The sequence below is a fragment of the Vollenhovia emeryi genome, unplaced genomic scaffold (genome assembly GCF_000949405.1).
Source record: "Vollenhovia emeryi isolate VEMERY1.0 unplaced genomic scaffold, V.emery_V1.0 DF939165.1, whole genome shotgun sequence".
NCBI lineage: Eukaryota > Metazoa > Arthropoda > Insecta > Hymenoptera > Formicidae > Vollenhovia > Vollenhovia emeryi.
This window is the reverse complement of record NW_011967201.1, coordinates 1,146,764-1,170,371: the sequence shown is the minus strand read 5'-3', so window position 1 is coordinate 1,170,371 and position 23,608 is coordinate 1,146,764. Positions and strand designations below refer to the sequence as shown.

Sequence of the window (23,608 nt, the reverse complement as noted above, 5' to 3'; positions counted from 1 at the left end):
ATGCGTAGCGGTTATCTCTTCTCTATCTCTCACGCGCAAAATTCAAACAAATGTTTCGTTTTTTATTAAACGCGGGTAAAACAGATTAAATGGTAAGCAGTCGAATAGAACAATCGCAATTGCATAAATATTGAATGTTCCGCTAGTCAGCTGCATATTGTGCGATTGACTTATGCATTAATTAACGTACGTTTGATTTACGTGCTAATTAACGCAACAACGAGCGGTGCGCTAATGTTTCTGCGGCTAATACTTCGGGTCAAAAGGCCAGTTATTTTCGATAGTTAGTAGTACAGGAATCGATCGATCACGCCCCTTTTCTTATTCGGCTCCAGCCGCTTGTAAAAATACATCCGCAGATGTAACGCGCGGACACAAACTGATCGCTAATCGGAGTTTTTTTTTCTCGCTCGCAAAAAACCCGTGATCATTCGCGAATCAGTATTAAAGAAAAAAAAGGAGTCGGAAAGATTAGATAAATGGAAAATAGATAAATGAAAAATAGATAGACAAAAATATTTGAGATCTCGGAATCTTCGCTAATAAGAATACTAAGGTCGATTTCCAATCCCATCTCGGTAATGAAAAACTTCTACTTTCTACGAGCGCATTGCTGGCATCGGATAATTACTGTAAAAATTCTCAATAAAAAATAATGGAGCTCACACGTCGGAAATTATTATAATTAATAATAATGACCGTATAATTAATGAAGCGGTTGTACTCGAAAACAAACCGTACAAATTCTTCGAACAATACTGATTATAATCATTCCTATCGCACGATCTCTCCCCCCCCCCCCCCTCTCTCTCTCTCTTTCGTACAAGTTTCGTTTGAACATCGGGATAAGCACTGAATAATTAGCGGCGGGATTGCAATCTGCAAAGGAATAAAACAATTTGTATGTATTCACGACCGATATACAATCATTATAATTTTAACCATTATCATCTTATTATACGGAGCGCTTGAAAATTCGCCAACGAAATGATCGATGCCAAGTATTCGATAGCACTCGCGGAATGCGAAATGATCGGGTTATTTGAATTTCTAATTTAACAGCCGTGCACAAAGGATTCGGTATTAAATTCATATTGCGAATACGAACGCATAACAAAGGCGCCGTAATTCCGCGGGGACGTAAATGACGGATGATTTCGCAACACGCGAGGCATCCATGGTAAAAATGAAAATATATGGCGCGCTACGATACTTTTTGAACTCGCATTATATCGCGGATGGTTTATTTCGGCTATTTTTGTTATCTCTTGGACATTTCCCAGAACCGCCCTTGCGGGATTCTACGTCCTTCGTTCTTGCAGTCGAAAACGCTGAAGACGCAATTAAGAATCCCATCAGAAATATTTATTTGTCTCTCCATTTATTTCTCTCCCCAATTTCGGGGCTCGCTTTATTTTTGAAGATTAATTACTGATTCGCAACATTAATTTTGAGTTGTAAACGTCTGCGAAATGCATCCTAATACGTCTGCGCAAACTCATCAAAATATTTATCTCTTATCAGATTTCTTTCCTGCTGATGCATAATGCATTTAATAAATATATGCGTTGAGATGTATCGCGTAACTTCCTGTATGTAACGCATACTTTTACTCTGCTTGGCTCAACGTACGCGACATACATCATGGAATACTGCTTAAAAGTCCTATAAATAAGAAAAGCAGCGCAACGGTAGTTTCTACCATAACGCATTACTCATCGATATCCCTTATATCACTTCCTCGCTATCCAATTGATTTCTTTGACAGCTGTATTTAGCTTTCTTTTACCTTATATTTCTTAAACTTTCCCGTGAAATTCCCCATCTACTTTAAACAAATGTCGAACGTTCGCATTGCTGAACCATAGCACCGTCGTCTCGTCTCTTATATAAAATTTCTTTTGAGTAATACGTCCCTTTAATAAGTGACCGTCTCTTAATTAGTGACGTTTTTTTTCGAAGATAAGTCAATTACACAGATGCGGATGAAAATGTGAAAGATCAGAGATTATGGTTTCGAGAATTTCAAGTTGTAGAAAGGCATTCGTTTCACTTTGTCTAAGAAACATTGTCCGTGTCTTGTTAAAAGAAACTCAATTCGAGTCCTTTGCTTAAGTTATTTCTACTCTGGAGAATCCCACTGGTAGCCGGACTATCGACAAAGATTTCGATTCCATCAGCACGTGCAATCCGTCCTTTCCATCAAAGAGAAGAATGATATTCCATAGAGAAACTTTTTTCTCTTTCGCTTCCACCTTTACTCTTCTATATTAATCAACTTTGTAACCAAGTTTCAAATTAAAATTACTAAGTATTATAAATTTAAATATAACTGAAAGATAAGACTAGAATTATCTGCACACTCTTTAGAGCTTCATTTGATGTTTTAATTTAAAAGTTCGTGGATGAAAAGCCATTGACACCTAATCGTTGATAAATATGATTTTTTTCATTAAATTATTTAGCACAGAAATAAAAAAGCTACAACATGTCGTACGTAATGCAACGATAAATATTTCATAAAATTGATACATGTAACTTATGGTATGCATGCAAATATGATATATATATATCTGAACGACTAAATTTTTAAGTACAAACGTGTCATACATCTTCATCCATTTCTCCCTTGATTTTACTCTTTCATATATGTAATTTACATTCTGTTACAAAATTATTCTCAACAAAAAACATGTAAAAAATGTTATGCCAGTCAAATCAAGAGATTAAGATTTTTAATTTTAATTTAAATACAATTTGTTCCTTTTTGTTCAATAATTAAATTATATAAATTTATATATTAAACTATAAACATTTTATGTATATATGTATATACTTGTACATAGCCTAAAGGGAGAAAATGTTTCGTCAACAAGTTTTTACTTAAATCAGCATTAATAAAATTTCTCTCGCCATGAAAAAGATAGAAATTACGACCTCAGACGGAGGTAGATAATTTCATTAATATATTTAAAAGATAATGAAATAATCAGAAATGACCCGGTTTTTTTTTGTGTTTCTACCCGTATCTGTGTTGTACGACTTCTTTCCTCGCACGCACCCTAAAAAGGACGTCTGCCTACCATCGCATCGGCGAGATTAAAAAAGTTACACGGTAAAGGGTTAACAAGCTTAAATCGTTTACCGAGAAGAGCAATATTTCGCAAGTTTATACTTGAGCAATTTAAGCGGCATTGAAGAAAAAAGTTTTTTTCCTCGAAAATATTCACTACAATGTGACGTGCTTTTTTTCTACATAGAAAGTGAGCGCGGCACAATTTCTTTGCGTCTTAAACGATGCGTCTTAAAATATAGAATCTTAAAATATAGAATCAGCTTTATATAAACGGACGATATGCCTCATCGTAAATAAAAGTTTCTTTGTGAACTTGAGGAAATTGCGGACTTTTCTTCACACGGCTCGTTATTGCGCAAAATTGTCACGTAAAAAGTTTCCGTAAGTCCGCGATGGATAATTTGCCCAACGGTAATTAATTAGTGTTAATTAAATGACTGCAAATAGCAGCAGGATTTTCCTTGTTCTAAAAAATAATTGTTAAATTTTTTGCTAATCAAATATAGTGGATTAAACGGATTAAAATTATTAAATAGAGAAATTCTTTTACAACGTACACTTCCAGTTTGTGGAGCGAAAAAGATTAAGTTGAAAATGTAATCATTGCAGCTGTCTGCTAAAAATGGAACAGTTTATTCAAGAAGTTGACAGATGGACGATGCCTCGCGGGCATCTGCAAGCACCATCGTCTTGCAGACGAGTGTATAAAAGCATAAAGCAGAAAAGATCGTAAAAAAAAGACAGTTAAGATAAGAAGTGCCCGAGGTAGACAGTAATATTCACCGAATGTAGCGACACGAAATATAATAGTGCACTCCGAATCGGCAATTACAACGGCAATATATCCAATCAGTGAAGTAAACTGTACGATGTAATAAAAAGTAATAACAGTGATAAAGCAGTTACCGCAGTATGTACGTGTTTCCCAGCGTATTATAATGGAGTAACAATCTTGTTGGTAACATATATTATAAATTTGAGTATCATATTATAATTATCGCTGCAGTTACACAACTACCTATTACTATTGCTTGCTAAACTAATTGACCGCTGTGTACGGCTGTACATGGCTGCTGTAATTTTGCTTGCGGGCATTCGTGAACGTCCGCGCCGCGTTTTGTTATCAACTCGCTCAATATCTGCTCTATACAGTTGCAAACTATAAAGATAATATTTATGAGTCGTCGGACATGTGCGATAAGTAAATTTTGCGAGAGTTCTCACAGAAGTTTTTCGTGACGTCAATTCAAATCTAAAAATTTTTTCTTTTCCAGCGTAATATTATAATCAATATGAGTAACTATTGTCTTTTACAAATTCAAGTAAATCTCCTGTACAAATTAATGTAAGCGATAATTCGTTCGGCAAATAACCCATTTCTCTTTTCTATGTATTTATTAGCTTGGCTTTTACTGTCGTCCTGTATATCTTAAGTAATTTTCAGAAAAGTTTACTTGAAGAAGACTCGGCTTAATCTACCGAACGGCTACTTGAAAAGCTTCAATCAACCACTTTTATACCGCTGGTTTGCCGACCTAGCAATATCAATAATTGCAGTGGAGAAAATAGTAACCGCGACAGCTTACCTCGGCTGAATTGCTCGTAACTGGCAATGACCCTCTCGGCGTTCTTCCTGGCGATGTAGAACCATTCGCTGCTGTTGCTCAAGTACTTGTACTGGATCGCGAGGTCCTTGACGAGGATGCCGTCCTGGTTGGGCAGCCGGTGAGCGAACGGGCAGTACAACCACCGATCTCGATACTGCAACTTGTCGTAACAATTGCCGGCGGCAAAGATGTCCTCGTCGAACTCGACCATGGAGAGAACGCTCGCGTGCAGAAGATACTCGGAGGACAGCATCACTTCTGGCGCGTATTTCCAGAGCCGGGTGAGCATGTTGGCACGATTTACGGCGAATTCCGCCTCCAGGCGAAATCTCTCCTGCGCGTATTGGTCGACGACGCCTTCGCCGAGGTTCAAATCGGTGCCCGCGGTGCAGTTCTCGCCCAAGGTGTGCTGGTTCTCGATAATTCGCAGGAAACGCGTGACGATGTCGACCTGGGCGGCCTGCGGTCTCTTGCGGGTCGACTGGTCGGAGGACGAGGCGTTCGCCGGTTCCTCGAAACTCGTGTAATCCAGCACCACGTCCTGCGCAACTTCCTCCTCGAGGTCACGAGTGGATTCGCTCATGTCCTCGAGCGCGTCGATGCCGAGCGTCTCCGTGGTGTTACGGTCGTTCGCAATTGCCGGCGCAACAGTCCTATTTAAAGATATTGCCTTCCTCAATTTACTCAGGGGGTCGTCCTTGTAAGAGCTCTTGAGGGAATCGGGGCTCGATCGTAGAACACCGTGGTTCTCCGAGTAATGCACCTTAAGTGTATCTTGGAGGTCTTTCCAAGTCTCATCCTTGATCCGATCCAACGGTCGGCTGTTCGTATTATCTTTGGAGATATTCCGCTCAATCAGCCAGGAGAGATTACGCGTGGGAAGAAGAGCAGAATTTTCCTCGGCGACGCTTCCTCTCTTACCCTGATACAGCTTGAACAAACTTTCCAGCCCCTCGGAAACATTATTCTCTATTCGATCGAGAGATTGGCTGTTGACCGAGTTATCCTTTGAGAAATTCCGCTCAAGAAGCCAAGAATGATTACGCTTCGGCGAAACGGATCCTTCCGGAAAATCACTCACTTTTTCCACTTGACGCGTCTTGAAGTGATTCTCATGATCCTCAGTCTTGATCCTATTTGCCGCATCCTTCGCGCTATCCCTCGCGGAATCTTCTATCTTCTGCCGCGCGAAATGGCTCCTGGATCTTCCGTGACGGATCTGCGATCTCTCGATGCTCGACATATCCGCCTGCTCGATCTCCGTCCAAAGAATTTCCATCGGTCGGATCTCCGTCGGCGAAACTTCCTCCGCGGAACGACGGTCTTCCGTTTGCAGACGCGTTTCCGCCGGGCGGATTCTCGCGGCACGCTCTTCCGTAACTTCCGCGCCAACTTTTCCGGGATCAAGGGCGATTTCCGCGGTGTAACGTGCCGACGTCGAGAGAATCTCCGCCGAGCGTATCGCCGCGGCACGACGGTTCTCCGTCGGGCGCATTTCCACGATTCCGCCGAGATTCCCCGAGGTCGAGCGTATCTCCGAAGGACGATTATCCGCGCGCAGACGATTTTCGTACGCGGAATGGATCTCCGTCGGCCGGAAGAGGTTCGCGACGCGATCTCGCGCGATTATCGGACGGATTTCCGCGCGACGACTTTCTGGGCGGCGATTTAACGACGTCACCGCCGACGCCGCCGCCGCCGCCGCCGCCGCCGCCGCCGTCGCCGCCGCCGAGCCCGGGCGAGCGATTTCCGCGATCGGATGAATAATCGCCGGGCGGACCTCAGCGCCGTGGAATCCCGTCGGGTCGACGAGTTTGCGGTCGACGAGGGCCGTCGAGCGGTGGCTCTGCTGATGCCGCAAATACTCCTTCGGCTTCTCGATCTGGAGGGCTTTCTCGTGATGATTGGCGAGGGAATCTTGCGTGAACGTGAGCAGGATGAGCGCGCACCAGATACCTGACGTACTCATCTTCAGCCGCTCATCTTCCCGTTCGCGACAAACCGTCCGCTTGTTACATCCACTCGCGATTGCACGTCTCCTCGTGCCTGATCGATCTCAATCCCGACATCTCCAGGACGTGATTATCGTTCGCGTGTAACAGCGGCTCGCAACAGCTGCTCGCGATAACGTGACATGCTTGATACATTAGTGCGCAATTATATGTTTCTTCAGATCAATTTAACACTCTCCTCTCCCCCGTAATTAATTTCAACGTCGCCATAAAGTGACCGTCATCCATCTCGCCCCCGACAACATGTACGATTATATTACGATACTTCTCGAGATTAATTTCACCTTACAGCTACGGCTATCAATTTTTCAGCAACAGTCGCGCGTACACCGCGTTCGCGTCTAATTACGGCACTAAGAATACGATATTTCACGAGATCGTTCAAGATAAGGAGTTTGTTCTAACGACCCTCACATTCTCCCTTCAATTTCTGCCCTTTAATTTAAGTTGCCTATTGCCGATGAGAATAGCTCTCTAACATCTTCGCAATCTTACAGCTTCTTCGTCAGTATTTAATACGACTCGGTGCGGCGCAGCATCCTCAGAATCCTCCGTGCAATCTTACATCTCTCTAGACTGTATGGTCCTTAATGGATGGTATCCCTTAATAGAGCCGATACTTAATAGCTCCTCTCGGCATCTCCAACAATCAACTTATCTTCCGCCCGAAACTAGCACTATTTCAATGTTTGTTTTTTTACCCCTCCTTTTTTTTTACCAGCGAAACTCACGCTCGCTCCACGACTACGGGCTCTCAATGGTGGATACCTCGCGGTAAATCGATCTGTCGGTGATCCGTTCTCGTTGCTCTTGAGATTAGACCGCGCGTGAAGTGTTTTTGCGCGGGCTACTAATCGAGACGTCTCTCCCAGTCTCCCCCGGCTCACTTTCTCTCTCTCGCTCTCGCTCTCTCTCTCTCTTTCGCACGGTAATCCGATTTTCCACGTGCAGGTACGCCTCTCGGTCGATTTTTGCGGGGCTCTCGCGTGGATCAGAGTTTTGCCGAGATCCAATCCCGGCGCTAATGCGTTATTGGACCGATCGGCGATCGGCGAATATGAAAAGCGATTGAAAGGCCGGGCCTTTGCAAAGCCTTTGCTCGATATCTCTCGAGCGGCGTCACATTGATTCGTTCAAATCGATCCTCCGAGCCGGGCGCGGATCGTATCGTTATGACTGATCAACAATTTCATCGCGTGTAATTATCGCGCGCGATCGCCAACCCCGGCCGCGATTCGGAGCGGTAAAAAGTTCTCCATTGATTCCGATACGATTCCGTTTCTTCGGCGGCAATTTCACACAAGTGCAAATTGCAATTAATCGAGATTCCCACTGACGATACCGTCCTGATTTGTCTCTTTTGCAATCCCGATTTCGCGATTCACACACATGATCATAGATTACGGCACACTCACATTGCGTCGTATGTCGCTGCGCGGCGAATCGTGGGCGCGTAGTGCAGATATCCGCGGCGTATCGACGGTACTTTAATCGAAAATTGGCACGCGGCAAATTCACCCATTGGCGTGTGCCGCCGTTTCGATCCACCAGCGATTAACGATAGTGTTGACGTACCAAACATCGTACCTAATTGTTACAGAAAGCGTACACACCGAGAACATATTTATTTGTCCCGTTGGTCAGTTATTTCCTTGCTCGTCCGCCTGTTTAGTCAAACAATCGTAATCGTTTATGTAACGCTTACCGCTACGCGCACTTTCTACCCCCGTGTAATTAAGTGGACAGTTGTCAAGTGGATAAATTCGTAAAACGCGCGTGCTTCCGTCGTCAATTTTAATCGCAAATTACTCCTGCTTTCGATAACAACGTTGGACGAGCGATAAAATTTTAATGCAAAACGTGAGCAAGAATATACAGACGCAAATTGCCGTAATAGTAAATCACACAAATTAAATGCGCCTTCGATTATATGATAATCGTCAACTTTCGCGAAAATATCGAGTGGCAGCGCGATATTCGCGATTTCATCAGGAATATAAACGGCCATGCGAAACTGACGTTAAAAGTCGCCAACAATTCAATTCCTATTAGCGAAAATTAAATCCGTAACGACACATTGTTCCGTAATTACGCAAATTAATAACTTTGCTTTGAGGCATGCTCGATGCTCGATTACAGATTAACTAACGCGATATTTTGATAAACGTCCCGTGGTTTTATATAAAACTTCATTCTCTCTCGTTCACACACATCATAATCGGCGAAATACCGAAAACCACAAAACTTTTATTTACACGCGGAAAAATATCGCTTTTAATCGATCGAATTAATCATTTTAAAGGAGAATTGCTCGACTCCTCCGAATTGCCCGATAATATCAGACAATTAATTTCATTTCCCCGTCAGCGATCCTCACGAATTTTCCCCTGTTTCAAGGAAAGAAAGTGTAAGAGGTAGAAATAAGAACCGCGAGAATCTAACCTGTGTCTTTCGAAACCAAAGAAACGATGAGCGAAGGGAATTTTCTGTGATCCTCTTATTTTCGCGCGGCCGAGAAACCGGTGTAATTTTCTTGCTAATCAATTCCTATGAAATTGTCTCTGAAAGTTGATTCACAAAAGCCGCATTGTCCCTACGGATTAAAAACCCAAACGTGCATTTCAAAACGCAATTCATTTTTAACAATATCCGGCGATTAATTCCATTCTTTCTATCACAGCGTATTGAATCGCGTCGCATACATCCCCGCGTTGTTTAAATCAAATACGAAAAGAGCGGAAATCCCAAAAAACAAAACCGGCGTACTACCCTTTTTTCAATTAATTCGATAAATCAACAATGCCCTGTAGAATTCTATTTTGCATTAAATCGGCGGTATTAATCGCTTCCGAACAATTGTACATGAATCGCTCATAATCGGTCATCCGTCATCGGTCATAAATGTTCGCGATTGATAATCGGATTAACGCGCATCGACATAGTCCTTTCAATCGCACGAATCGAACTCTCGCAATATCGCGTCTCCTAAAAAAAAAACAACAACCAGAAACCCGCGTGCGATTCACCTTACATTACAGGCAGCGAATCTCTGACGGCGTGCTTTTCTTTCTTTCGCGCCTCTCATCGAGTTTCAAGTTGGATCGACGGACCGAGTGTGCAGACTCGTCCTGCCGGCGATCATTTTACGACGAAGATTCCCTGGAAGAACAGCGAACTTTTTCTCTTTTTTTTTCTCTCTCTCTCTCTTTTTCTCCCTTTATCTCTCTCTCAAATCTTCCCCGGTTCTCTTCCCTTTCGCGCGCGCGAGTCGGCGATCGCGACGGATCTGTATGCGCTCGCACGCGGCGTCAAACTGACGGCGAGGGTTGGGAAAACCCGCCACCCTTCGTGCCAACCAATGTGTGAATGCAGGGCGCATGATCTACCCCTCTCTCTTGCCGATGCAACGAGCCTCGCACCGGCATCCCGACGCTTAATCTAGATCTTAATCTTCATCTTCGGTGCGCCATCTCCGTTTTGTGCTTCCTGGTGGGAAGCGTAAGAATAAAATGGACCTGCCACCCGCGGCGGAGGAGCCTGCGCTTCAATTGCGCGTTTTCGAGAAAACGGGCCGCGCAGTTTTCAGAACTTTCGGAAGCGAGTGTCGCGCGTCTTACTACATATCGACGCCCGCTTGAAATTGTTTTAATAATAAACTCGGGTTATGCGTCGGCGGCCGCGAGGCGCCCTTGATTTTTAGCTCGACAAGCCCATTCGCGTCTCGACGCTTCCGTGAGAAAAAGAAATTAGCCAGGTGAAGGGGAGCGCGATTTATACGGAATTATGCCACCTTATATTTGCGTTAAGGAGGGACTCGAGGCTCTGAACGTGAAAGATTGCAGCGGCCAGCGTGAAAAACGCGAATAAATAGTTACGTTTATGGTGAATAAATAACTTTTTTTTCCCCCGCGAAACGTCGAATAAAAATGTATTATCTGTGAAAACAGCCCCACCCCCCTTCCGATAAAAATTAAGTCCACAGTTTCGCTCCGAAAGCGTTTGCGCTGAAAATATATTTCTTTTGCCCATTTCTATTTCATCTTGTAATTTATCTTAACGGCCCGGCTGTTGATTTAGTTACGTATGTTCCGAAAAGACAAATATCGCCCCGTTATTTGCTCTAAAAGAATTATACTCGCTTTGTACTTTCCTCCAACAGGCCAGCACACGGTTCCAACCGGCGAGTTTTAAATACGCAATACGATACTTTTGTCCGCGGTTATTTCCTCACGTACGTATATTGATTCACGTTCAACAGCTGATCTTACCTAGACATGCACTTACTGTAATATCATCCGCTCTTGAATCTCCCTTCAGTGTACGTATACTCGTATTAAAGATTTATACATGCGAAACCCGAGCGTACGCGTTTGCCCCGAGTTCTTACTTTAAAACAGAGAACGCTTTCGTCGTCTGCCAACTGTTATTGAACATTAACGTCATCTTTATTCATTTGACCCGATTTTTTTCGCCCGTTATGTTTCATCCCGTTTCATTCCGTATCGTAAATATTTGAGGCCCCAAAAGTAATACGACCAATACGTATATGAAAGCCTATATTTGGGGACAGCTAATATTAAGCTCATTAAGCTTTGTTTGGAAAAGCGCGAATCAACGGATTTCAATTCCAAATAATGCAACCTGTCGCGCAATTATATTGCTATAAAGGGAATAAACAATCGTAATATTCGAGGTAAATCCATTAAGCAGGCTAATTTAAATAAAAATAGACAAAAAAGGACAAGAGAGAGAGAGAGAGAGGGGGGGGAGGGAGAGGGGGAGAGAGAGAGAACTCGGACGTTCCATTCTGTGAAGACGTCAGCAAGGTCTATCGACGAGGTTTATCGAGGCGTCAGAAGTGCTCTTTGCTTTCAACCAGCGTGCATTTAACTTGAAACGCGAATTCTGAATACATTTGGAACGTAACTACTAATTTTTGTGCAGAACTTCCACGAATAAATCCGTTTCCCTACAAGCGCCGTATCGCGTGACACGTGAAATTATCGATAGCACTGCCAACGAGGCGCGGCGCGAGAACGCTACCGGGAGGGAGAATACGGCTTCCCCGTTTTATGTTTTTTTATAATTTTCCCGCTGCAACCAAACACCCTTTCGTTTTTCCCCGAGTGCGAACAACGCGCGTTTCGGGCGAGGTAAAACAAAAAAAGGGAAGCCCAAAAATCACAGCGAGTTGATCGAATCGTGATCGGCCACTCGGGATCGTGCGAATTGTAAAAAAGACAAATGTGCGCGGCACGAGCAAGAAGACAAAAGGAGAGAGAAAAAAAGAGGTGCGACAAGCGCACAAAAACGCCGAGTGTTAAGCCTAGTTTACACCGATCGTTTGATACGCGTATCAAATAGTGTATTTCAGCCGATCAGCCAACGACTGAATCCATTTAGAAGTTATTTACTATTTGACACGCGTATCAAACAATCGGTGTAAACGAGGTCTTAGATACGGGAAAACACATATGTACAGAGGTCTGCGGTTGGAGACGGAGCTTAATATCAAACTCGCTGAGCTCATTTGAAAAGGCAACGAGTCAACGAGTAACAAATTTCAAAATAATACACCGACAAGAAAATCTGGTTGCATTAATTAGAAATCTGGTAGATTCAACCAGTCGTCTGTTAGAAAATGGACGAATCAGAATTTCTTTAGGATCTACTAGATGTGTAATGAAGTCTATCAAACTTCCGGTTATGAGATATCGAGCCCTATCGTGATAACTAGAAATTCTTGGTTTGGTTTAACCAAAATACATTCTATCATGCGTGAAGCGTTTTTATCAGTGTACGATCTGTGGCCCGAAATGCGACAGTCGTGATGTGAGCCCGGGCAGTACAGAGAGCCTAAAAAGATTTCCTTTCGAATTCCCGTATTACGAAGGGAACTCCTCTTTTCGTTCAATTTCTGCTCGGGAAACATTCCCAAGGGTTCAAAAAGAATTCGCTCCTGTGTCGCCACTTCTGTGCTCTTTTCCTTTTAACAAAAGGAATTCTTCAGGTATTCGGGACAACTTTAATTTACTTCCGTAAAAAGTCAAAAGGTATCCCACTGTGGGATCCTCTTTGAATTAAGACACGGGGGTCGAGTCTTCCGAGTCCATTTATTGTTTTTCAACAGACCCCGCTACTTCGTAAGAAATTTAAGAAAGTGAATCCTTTTTGATCTCATAACGATTACCCTCCGGCAATGCTTACGTAACTGTTACATAATAGCAATATTACAATTTGCTACTCAACAATGTAACTATTATGTACAACGTATTTTATATTCTATTTATAGCGTTGAGTGGAAATTGAAAAAAAAATGTTTTCCCTTTACGGGAACGCCGTCGATCTTTTGGTCATTTAGCGTACACTGTCCCTTTGATATTCTCTATTCTATCTTCCCTGTGTTTTGCCCTCTCTTTAATTTGCCTTTTCGGCTACTTGACTTTTAGGCCCCATCAGGCCCGGTTTCACCGCGTTGTTTAACTTTAAGCTTAGCTTAATTCGTTCGTTGTCTCTTCCCAACTGTTACTTTAGAAAGAGACAAACGTGAATTAAACTAAACTTAAAGTTAAACGACGCTTAAGTGTAAGCTTAGTCTAATCCGTTCTTTGTCTCTTTGCAACTGTTACTTTAGAAAGAGACAAACCGAGTTAAACTAAGATTAAAGTTAAGCGACGTTTGGTAAAACAGGGCCTCAGGCCCGGTTTCACCGGCATTGTTTAACTTTAAGCTTAGCTTAATTCTTTCTTTGTCTCTTCCCAACTGTTACTTTAGAAAGAGACAAACGTGAATTAAACTAAACTGAAAGTTAAGCGACGTTTGGTGAAACCGGGCCTTAGTCGCCTCCGAGGGGTAAACCACTGGCCACAATCACGTACACCAATGCCTACTAATGCCCAGTGGACATTACTTTATCTTATTTTATCTTATTCATCTTGTTTTATCTTACTTCATCTTCATGATGCCCCAACAAGACCTAATGCCCAAAAATATCTAGTAATGTCGCAAATCTGCACACCACAATGCCCCTCGGTCGCCTCTTACGACACGGAAGGCTAGCCGGATGATCTATTCGTCGGCGGATCAACACGTCAGAGTAGGAAATTAAAACATTAAACATTATGAAACTGTCAGCCCCTACAATGAGTCGTTAGCCGTTAGTCAAAAGTCCGAACTATATTCACCCAGAAGGGAAAAGGATTGACATATAGTTCGGACTTCTAACGACTAACAACTCGTTGTAGACCGGGCCTTAAGCCTCCGCTACAATGATTCTCGGTTCTCTCTACAATGGTCGTACAGTTGTATCGATGGTCGCTTGAGCAGTCGCAAAGCAGTCGTAGTCGTAGTCGCTCGAATAGGTTCAATTCCTATTCCAACGACCACGACTGCGTTTATTGCCGCGACGGACCAATTAGAGAATAGTGATATATGTCGTGTGTCATTATATGTCGAATATATCGTGGGAAAATACCTCAAAAACAGAAAATCGGTTTCAGTTATACATCGGTACGACCCAATCCATGACTCTACGATTCTAAGACTGCGACCATTGTAGACAGAACCGAGAATCATTGTAGCGGAGGCTTTAATGTTATTTGCGAAGAGTCCGCTTACCGGATTGTCTCCCTGTCGTAGTCGAGGTCCTCCGCCTTCCGCCAAGGACGCCGCGTCGAAATCTCGCCGGCTTCCGGCGAGGACGCCGATGTCGAGGTCCGTCCTTTCCGTCGAGGATACCGATTTGCGAGCTCGCGTCGCTCCGATCGCCCTCGATCACGTGAAACGGCCCGAAAGCAAAACGCGCGGCGTCTAGGGCCCGGCTTCACCAAACGTCGCTTAACTTTCATTCTAGTTTGTCTCTTTCTAGAGTAACCGTTGGAAAGGGGCGAAGAACGAATTAAGTTAAACAACGTTGGTGAAACCGAGCCTAATAAGCGGGTCACCCGCGTGCGCGCGCGCGCGCGCGGGTGCGACGATAACGTGCCGATTCGATCGGCGATTCCCGTGTAAAAAGTCGCCAAACTGATATCTCACCTCCGTCCTCCGGCGCCGCGTTCGGGCAAGATGATCGCCATCGAGACCGTCCTTTTCGAGATATCGATGTACCGCGCGCGCGCGCGGGGAAAGAACGTACTGAAGTTGCACCCGTATCGCGGGAGAGACGACGCAAAAAGGGTTACGCCTCGAAAGAGGGGAACCGAACCTCTTTTCTCGCTTTCGGTCGAAAGATAACTTTTTCACCTTCCTCCCCCCTCCTTCCGCTCCCACGTGAAATACACGAGCGCGGAAAAATTTCATCGTAAACTCCGCTCCGTTCAAATAAATAAGAACGAAAAAAAAGAGAGAGACAAAAGCTGATACAGGAGCTGAACCAGTTAATATTCCCGTCCGGGGAAAAACTGTCGTCGAAAAATTTATTTAAAAACTTTTTTCAATCGGCGATTTTTTTCAGAGGATTAAAACTCGGTCTCGCAGATTGAAAACATTCGCGCTCTAGTTTACTTGTTTTACCTCTCCCTCTTTCTCTCTCTTTTTCCCGTTGTCGCTGGCGCGAGCCGGGGCGCGCGATGCCGCGCGATCAGCGCGGATAATTGCGAATATCGAGCAAGCACGACCGCTCGCGACCGGCAGCGTGCGCTAATTAACTCCATTATGCGCCCCGTTCGGCGGGGGCGCGAATATTTCACTGGGTAATTTACTCAACGCAACGGAGCGGAAAGCGCGAGCGAGGACGGGGCGACGATTTTCCCAACTGGCTTCGCGCGCGGCGCAAAGTAAACATGGCGGAGACACCCCGTCCCGTTCAAACGCGGCCGAACGCATTTGCCGATCGCACGACAATCGCCGGGGGGGAAAAAAGAAAAAAAATCGCTGCCGACGACGTGCGCTCGACACGATAACTCGTGAAGGATCGGCTCTACAAGTTAAGATAACAATTAATCGGTCGTTGAAGCAATTCTCACATTTTTAATCGAAAGTACTGTAGTTTTTAACGAGCCCTGGTGAAAATAGAATTTGGCGCGTAAATCGAATGTAAGGGGAGAGTGACAGAAGCGTAAACGAAATGTGTAGGAAACGTAATTTGGAACAGCGAAGCGTAAAAGAAGCGTTTGAGGTTTCTTTTACGCTTCGCTGTTCCAAATTACGCTTCCTACACATTTCGTTTACGCTTCTGTCACTCTCCCCTTACGTTCGATTTACGCTCCAATTTTTATTTTCATCAGGGAGACGACTGGCGGGCTTTGAGAGGCAAACACAGTTAGTTGTGCGTGAGCTAACGTCATGTAACATTTAACAGTTTAATACAAGTAATAAATAACGATTTGCAATTTGTATTTTATTATTGTATAAAATAATTATATAAAATCGCGCGAGACTTATAATTATAATTTGTATTTTATCATTATATTAATCGTATTTTATTATTATGCAAAGTAATTATATAGCCGTACGATTTATAATTTGCATTGAATTGTTAATTGAATGGTACACAACGTTAACTTATGCTCAATTAAGTTTGATTCTCAAAGCCCGTTCCTGCTGCTCGTTAATTTCAAAATTGAAAGTCTTCGGTTAATTAATCATGTATTTATATATTTAAAATACTAAAAATATGGCAGATGTAATTGACGATGACCTTTCGGCTTTTGTCCCCTTCCGAGTTTTAACGTTAAGCGCGCCTTCGACCTCGACTTCGGGACTGTCGCGTGATCACCGCGCGAAAATTCGCGCCTTTGCGTAGCGTTGATGCTATCTGCGAAGTTTACTCTATTTATCAATCGCGATTAAAGTTGCTCGTTTATCCAGAAAAGATAATCAGAATCGCGGTAAATAATTAATGCTACTCGTATCTCGTATCTCACACGCGCATATACATACACGTACGTATATATATATTTCGTGACAAATGAAAGCTTATAATTCTCGTATATATATTTACACGAGGGCGCACGACGAGCATACGTGCTCGTCGGTCGTGCTTAGAGCCACAGGCGAGGAACTGAGGCTTGCGAAGTGGAAGACTCGGAATAACTCGCGTCCGCCCAGCGCGCGTGTCTTTTTGGAATTTAAATCAATTTGGGACTCGCTCCGCTCGCAACCCCGACGTACGGAGAGCCCCGTTAGAAAGAGTCACAGAAACGTCGCCCTTCTTTCGCCCCCGCCCACACGCTCGTACGCGGAGTCGTTTCCGCGGGATGACCAGCGAGGTACCCTCGGGAATAATCGTTGCGCGCTCGCTTCGTACCGGTTATTCCGAGAACCGGCACCACGACGAACCCCCGGGCAATGTTCCCGCTCTCTTTCTCTCGCTGCAATCGCCAAGATTGCGCGAAACTCCTGGGAGAGGTGGAAAAAGAGACGGAGCACCCGGCACTTTGAATAACTATGCCTTATATTTTCGCCACTCACGAGCCTTCTCCGCGCACGAGTTTCCAAATCAGGGCCGACTCCGGATAACGACAGTATACACGCTCGTCTGGGCGTACGTTTCCAAGTATCTTTGGCGTTTCGGTTCCTGCGAACGAAGGCGAATGAATTCGCTGGTTATTTTATCTCACTGTTTTTTTTTATTCCTCGTATTCAAACAAAGTTCTCGTAGGTGAAGGTAAAATATAATATCGCTCACTTGGACAAAAAACCAAAGAGTATTGCTCTTTCGAAAAAAGAATCAGTAAAAATCTCAGACTTCGATCCTACCTCAGAATTACAGTACCTCTCTTTCGCAGTGATCCCGATCTGTGAAATATAAAGCCGTGATATCAAATAACATAGTTTTCTCTACGTTACTTCTTGTAAGAAACTTAAGAGCGTTTCTTTCGACGAGCTCTTGAAGCTTGTTACAAACCCTAGAAACACCCTGTATTTTTGGAATCATAATGTTTACAGTAACGTATAGTATATTTCTAAATACTTAAATCTCTTTACACGCGTTGTTCAATCCTCGAATGTATAGTCGTATATTCTTAAACGCCTCTCCGTTGTGCATAGTATCGCGTGCACCGAATGGCCACGTCAAAAATCCCGTGGCCTATACCCCCGATTATTAATACAAAGATCCACATTTTAAAAACTTCGTAAACGAAGGTATAAAAAGACCCGATGTTTCTGTTTTCCTCTTGTCGTGAACTTTGCACGGCGTGTCGACGCACGTGCTACAGTTTATCGCAATCCTTCGACTAATTTCACGAGAGTCATTTCACTAGTGGACGGGCCCCGGCTGTGTCGTCACTTGTTCTTCATGATCATCGTCCGCCTGGTCACTCGGCCGCAGAACATACCGACGATGAAGATCACCCCGATCATGGTACAGCCGACGATCATGAAGTAACGACGCGCTGGGGAACGATTCACCGTCGAGTATAACTCCTCGAACGTGTTTGGCGCGATCAGCTGTAGCGCGACAAGTAAAAATCAATATTCGCGCGATTGTTCCGCGATGCGCGATGCAAAAAGAATTAATACGTATTTTTCACGAACCTTGGCAGCATTTTTAAACATTTCCATCCTTGTAGTTAGCATCTTGTAGCAGTCGGGCTGCAAGGATTTGTTGCTGTCCTCCAGCGCATTTTGCAAGCACATTATATCTGTAATAAAATTATTTAAATTACCAATAGTGGCTCAGATACTTAACGCGCATGTAGAAATCAATAAAATTTGACAAGCTTCAATTTCGAAACATGTTTTCTAGCTCGTGGCTATTAATTTAAAGATATTACGCACGTCTTCCCGCGCCTTGAGGTACAGCACTGCAATATTTGCTGATATCCACGGCACAGGCTTTCTGCAACAAGGGATCCACGTTGATGTCAGCTTTGGTTTGTTCTATCAGATCTGCAACTTCCAAACGACACTCTTCCCTCATATCTCGATTTCCGGCATTGAATTTCCTTTTGAGACACTCCTCGACAGCACCAGGCTCGTTTTCGTCCGACCGGCATATAGTTTCAATCTAACAGAAACGGAAGAAGAATTTCGTAAATTTAATTAAAGTCGAATTCTCCCGCTCTCTTTCACAGTAACTGTAGAATCTTACACAACAATAAGATTCAAAATATTTAACGTAAGTTATTCAATATTAGTTTCTACATTTTTGTTTCTATAGCTAAACTGTAAATTATAATGCTATGATTTTTTACCTCATGCGCGCACATCGTTGCTAATAATGGATTTAAATGGTAATTTAAAGCCGCCTCTCTGAGAATATTAGCCATTTGAAGCTCGCATTTAGTCGTCAGCTTCGATTCCCGAAATCTGATCTTCAAACATCTAATTACCTTCCCTTCGAGTTCTTTGTCGGTGCGTTCATGTATCAACACCTAAAGTAATGTTTTTTTGTGAATTAATTAATGTATCGGGCTACGTTAAATTATCTGCGTGTAAATAATTTCCTTTACCTCTTTGCAATGCCTATCGATGTCATAGCCGCACGCATTTTGCAATGCAGTGTTAAACCTATAATCCGTGTTTTGCTCAATCATTCGTCGGACCACAATATTTTTGCACTTATCGTCGAAAGTGAGCTCGTCCTTGTATCTCTTAAGGCAATCCAAAGTTTGTGACTTGCTCACATCATGGCAGTATTGTTTGATCATGGCTCGGCAGATGCTCAACAAAGGAACATCACTTGAGCTATCTTGAAACTCCTGTTTCCTTACTTTGAACAGCTGTTTATGACACATGTCCGATAGTTTAGATTTGTGCGACGCCAAACATTCTAATACCTAAAACAGTCCACAAGTTTCAGTAAAGTTTATCATAGCATTTACCTAGAATAGCCATCTAATCGAAGAAGCAACAATACAAGATTTGAGACACAATGAATTGCTTGCTATCAATTAATATAGAAAGAATAAAACATAATGGTATTGTGTTTAAATTTAAAAAATTAACATTTAAATCAGAGCTTCCTAGTTACAATGTAAATTCGGCAAACAAAAGACAAGCACTATCTTAGGGTATTAGGATATTATCGCTACCTGCGAATTGCCGGGTTCCACATTAAAACAGAACTGTTTGATGTCCGTTGCACAGGTCGCTTGTAGAACAGGATCAAAGTGGATGTTCTCTCGCTGTTGATAAAGTTGTGCCCGCAGTTGCTGTCTGCAATCTTTCACCACACGATGCTGAGAATCCTTCATTATATCTTCCTGTACAATTGAGCTCAGGCATTCTATCACATCGGCTTTCGTCTTTGATCTACGTTACAAAGTATTATTACAATTTATTCTTAAGTTTGAAAATACTTAAATTTTGTATATCGAGAAGTGTTGAATTACTTGGGGCACCATCTCTTGACGTAAGGCCTGCATGCCTCCTTAAATTTGTACGTAAAATGATAGTTTTTCAAGGATATCAGCTGGAAATGTTCCACGGCTGCTTTACATTTGTAATCGGTGCGCGCATCCAGCTCGTTTTTATGCTCGATGAGACACTCCATCATGTCTCCTTCATCCTTTCCATATTTTAGTACTTCCTGAAACGCGCGAACATCATCGATAACATAATAATGATGTAAATTAGACAACTCAAGGCACAATATACCTCGCAGTGACGTTCCATAATGTGTTGACACGCGGAAGAAATGATGGGATTTAACTCGACACGCTCGGCTTGTTCCTCGGTAAAATTTCCAACTGCAAACTTGCATTTTTCTTTCAAGCTGCAATCAACGGATTCGATTAAGAAACTTTTACATCTATCAGGAATGATATATAGTTCAAAACTACTTCTGAAAAAGATTAGAAAAAAGTATTCCGGTATTGATATTATGCAGGAGCATTACAGGAAAGAGATAATTATAAAATAATGAACAATTATCAGCGATATAGCCTCAAATCTTTCTCAATGTGTAATCGCTATAATTTAACAGAGTTAGTACTTCTCCAAATTATCCTGCAAGCATAGAATCTCTTCTCCCTTCGCAGTTTTGTCATAACAAAACATCGCCAGTTCATTAAAGCACACTTCTTCTATCTCGGGTTGCAAGTCGACGTTCATAGCGCGCTGCCTCATGACTCTTCTAATCTCTTCCAAACAATCCGCTCTCAGCTAAATATAAATAAGAAGCGGATAAGAATAATGACAAGCGTTAATAATGTGAATTATCACAGTTCAAAATCAAAATTATTAATCTATTTCAATTAAGAATGAATTATGCATTTAATAATCTTGATAATCTTACCGTCATATTTTTCTGGTACACGTGCCGGTACAAGCATGGCAGCACCAGAGGCCCAGTCTCAGGGTCCATCTGTTTGCCGTTGCCGGCCCACGCGCTTCTCGCGTGACACAAACGCATGGCGTCAAACTTGCACGCTCTGTACAATTGCGGGTCAAGTTTGAAGTCCCTTGCGATAAAATATTGTATTTGCACTAAGGCCGTCTCACAGGCCTCGGTCATCCTTTCCGTTCCTAGTTGTTCCATCAAGCAAGATATCACTCTCGCATCTCCACCGTGCACCTAAATTAGATATACGAGTGAATAAAAAATAAAGTTTAAAACTTTATACAGAGCCTACAGTGTTTTCTATTTGGACATTTGTATGTAAAGATAAGTCACTTACGTCTCTACAAGCTAGATTGACCACAGGTTGACACTGTTCTCTCAGAACCGGATCGATTCTCCAATCTTCACCGGCGTCAGCTTCCATAATTAACTCCTCCAACTGAAATTATATAATACACGTTTTATAAAAGGAGTATGAAACCTGTCAAAACATAACGTTTTTAGAAATGTTGGAGAACTTTTGTAAATAAACGCGTTAAGCCTATCACACAACGCCAGGCAACAGGCAACAGGAATAGGGAATAGAATTTTTAACGCGTCGGATTCGTCGGAAATTTTCTTCCAACCAATCCAATGCGTCGGAAATTCTATTCCCTGTTCCTGCTGCCCGTTGCCCGGCATCGTGTGATAGGCTTCATTCATCACGGAAAGATTCAAGGTTCCTGATACTCTCAATTTCTTTCCCTATCGATTATTTACCGCTCTTTGACATTCCGGCGCGACTCTCGATTTCTTCTTCCGCGTTCTCGTGTGCTCCATCAGACAGTGTATCGTGGCGCCGCCGACCTCGAGACTGTTGCAAAAAGTCGTAATATCGTTGGCACATTTGTGCACAATCTCCGGCGACAATCTGTAATCTTCCATCAGCAGTTTCCTGTGATCAAACATTTCCGCTTGACAATTCCCGTCGATTTTGCTGCCGTTCTTCATGGCCGACTCCAGACAAAGCAAGATCTGCGCCAGCTTGATCTCCTTGTCCTCGGACACTGACCGCCTGCAGTGATTATTTCTGATATCTTCCTTGCACGCTTTAACCAGACCCTTGCTAATCTTGTAGTCGGAGGCAATGAGCTTCTCTCTCCTTGTCAACTGCTCCTGACACTGCGCGGTCATCGATCTGTCAATATTAAAGCATATGAGCGTACAAGTTTTCCAGATGGAACTATGTGATAAATCTCTCGCGACACATCTTCGTACATTTAAACCGCCAAGTGTCCGTACCTGTCGGTTTTATATTTCATTAGGCATTTGTAGACTTGACCGCTGCCCGGTCTAATGTTGGGGCAGAACTTGATGCGATCGTGAGTGCACGCCATGTACAGCTGACGATCCAGCTTGATATTTTCAGCCTGGATCTCGGACACGTGGAGAATATGCCTCCTGCACTCGTGCTGCAGCTGCTCGACGTGCTCCTGCAGGCAGGCCAGTATCTGGCCCTGCGATATATCTCTGTACGGCTGCAGGCTGTCGCACTTGAACTTCCTGATGTCGTTGGCGCAGTCCGTCTTGAAAGGGGTGAGAATTCTGAAGTCGCTGAAGGCGATCCACTCCAGTCTCTGGACGTAGGTGATGCAGTCGGGATCGCTGACCTTCTCCCGGTTGTCGATCAGGCAAGACAAGTAAGCGCCGTGAGTCTTCTCGGAACTGGAGCAGCGCAGGGTGTCGAGCTGCGCGCCGCACGCCTTCCTCGCCAGCCTCTCTATGTTCTCATTGTCCGTAATGTTCTGGATGTAGAACCAGATTGCCTCCTGGCACTTCTGATTGATCCCGGATATCTCGGTGGGCTGCAAAGGCAAAACGGCCATTAACATTATCCCGGCCGGCCCGCGTAACGCAGACGCCGGCGTACCTTGAACGTCTGAATGCACTCGAGCAGCATGAGCTCGTCGTTGTTCTTGTCTATGTCCCCGCAGAGCCGGTTAAGCTTGTTGCGGCACTGGCTGTCGATGATCTTCGGCGAGCCGTCGTCCTCGGACTCCCTCTTGCGATCGTACACGGCTCGCTGGATCCTCCTGGCCCGAGCGGCGCCGTCGGAGAAGAGCCAGCCGATCCTCGACGGCTCGTCGGCCTGCTGCGCGAACACATCTCCGAGGTGCGTCGACGTCGCGCAGTGCAGCGCCGACAGGACGAGCAGCGCGGAGCACAGTACTCGCCCGGTGTGCTCCATTCTCGACGCTCGGGGCCTCGCGTCTCAGCGTATCATCGTTACGTACCCTGCAGAGAATAACAACGTTCATTCATAATTACACTTAATGTCGTCCGGTCGTTCGGAGCCGCTCGACGACAGAAAGAGAGACAGAGACGATCGGGCATCGTTCAACTGGGAAAAAGGCTAAAGTGAGAAGCAAGACCTTGCAGACCTCTTTGCGCCGCGGCCGGTTCTCTTTCTTATTTCCTCCTCTTTTTTTCTCTGCTTGTTGATCATCTACCGTATGACGTGAACGTCATGTACGCGCGGGTGTTGGTGTATACCCAGCGATTGCCAGCGCGAAGCAGATACGATTGGCGCGGAGTAATGTGACACGGAGAGTGAGGTCACCCTGGTGTCGCCGGTCGTGCGGTTTTACAACGTCATCTTGCTGGACACGCGGTATACTACTCGCGGTGTATTCGTCGGTACTCGAGA

The 23,608-nt window shown here is 43.9% G+C and overlaps 2 protein-coding genes across 4 annotated transcripts in view; both read right to left on the bottom strand.

Annotated features, from left to right (window-relative positions):
• LOC105564424 (probable G-protein coupled receptor 158) overlaps window positions 1–10,391 on the bottom strand; it is an 85,727-nt gene extending 75,336 nt beyond the window's left edge. Inside the window, exon 1 of the mRNA XM_012016773.1 lies at window positions 4,663–10,391. Coding sequence (XP_011872163.1) covers window positions 4,663–6,652 — 1,990 coding nt within the window. The 5' untranslated portion in view covers window positions 6,653–10,391. The remainder of the gene's footprint in view (window positions 1–4,662) is intronic.
• Window positions 10,392–17,243: 6,852 nt separating this feature from the next.
• Window positions 17,244–23,608, bottom strand: part of LOC105564419 (Golgi apparatus protein 1) — a 15,398-nt gene continuing 9,033 nt past the window's right edge. Inside the window, exons 1-15 of one of the 3 annotated variants that reach the window (XM_012016768.1) lie at window positions 23,334–23,514; window positions 22,832–23,196; window positions 22,204–22,766; window positions 21,682–22,099; window positions 21,260–21,361; window positions 20,878–21,156; window positions 20,575–20,744; window positions 20,238–20,355; window positions 19,973–20,169; window positions 19,673–19,892; window positions 19,091–19,417; window positions 18,833–19,012; window positions 18,417–18,645; window positions 18,174–18,280; window positions 17,244–18,086 (exon numbers count right to left, since the gene is read on the bottom strand). In XM_012016768.1, the coding sequence (XP_011872158.1) occupies window positions 17,922–18,086; window positions 18,174–18,280; window positions 18,417–18,645; window positions 18,833–19,012; window positions 19,091–19,417; window positions 19,673–19,892; window positions 19,973–20,169; window positions 20,238–20,355; window positions 20,575–20,744; window positions 20,878–21,156; window positions 21,260–21,361; window positions 21,682–22,099; window positions 22,204–22,766; window positions 22,832–23,149 (3,393 nt within the window). In that variant the 5' untranslated portion in view covers window positions 23,150–23,196; window positions 23,334–23,514 and the 3' untranslated portion in view covers window positions 17,244–17,921. Of the gene's footprint in view, window positions 18,087–18,173; window positions 18,281–18,416; window positions 18,646–18,832; window positions 19,013–19,090; window positions 19,418–19,672; window positions 19,893–19,972; window positions 20,170–20,237; window positions 20,356–20,574; window positions 20,745–20,877; window positions 21,157–21,259; window positions 21,362–21,681; window positions 22,100–22,203; window positions 22,767–22,831; window positions 23,197–23,333; window positions 23,515–23,608 lie in introns of those variants that run through there. The other 2 variants (XM_012016766.1, XM_012016769.1) reach the window with 2 other exon arrangements.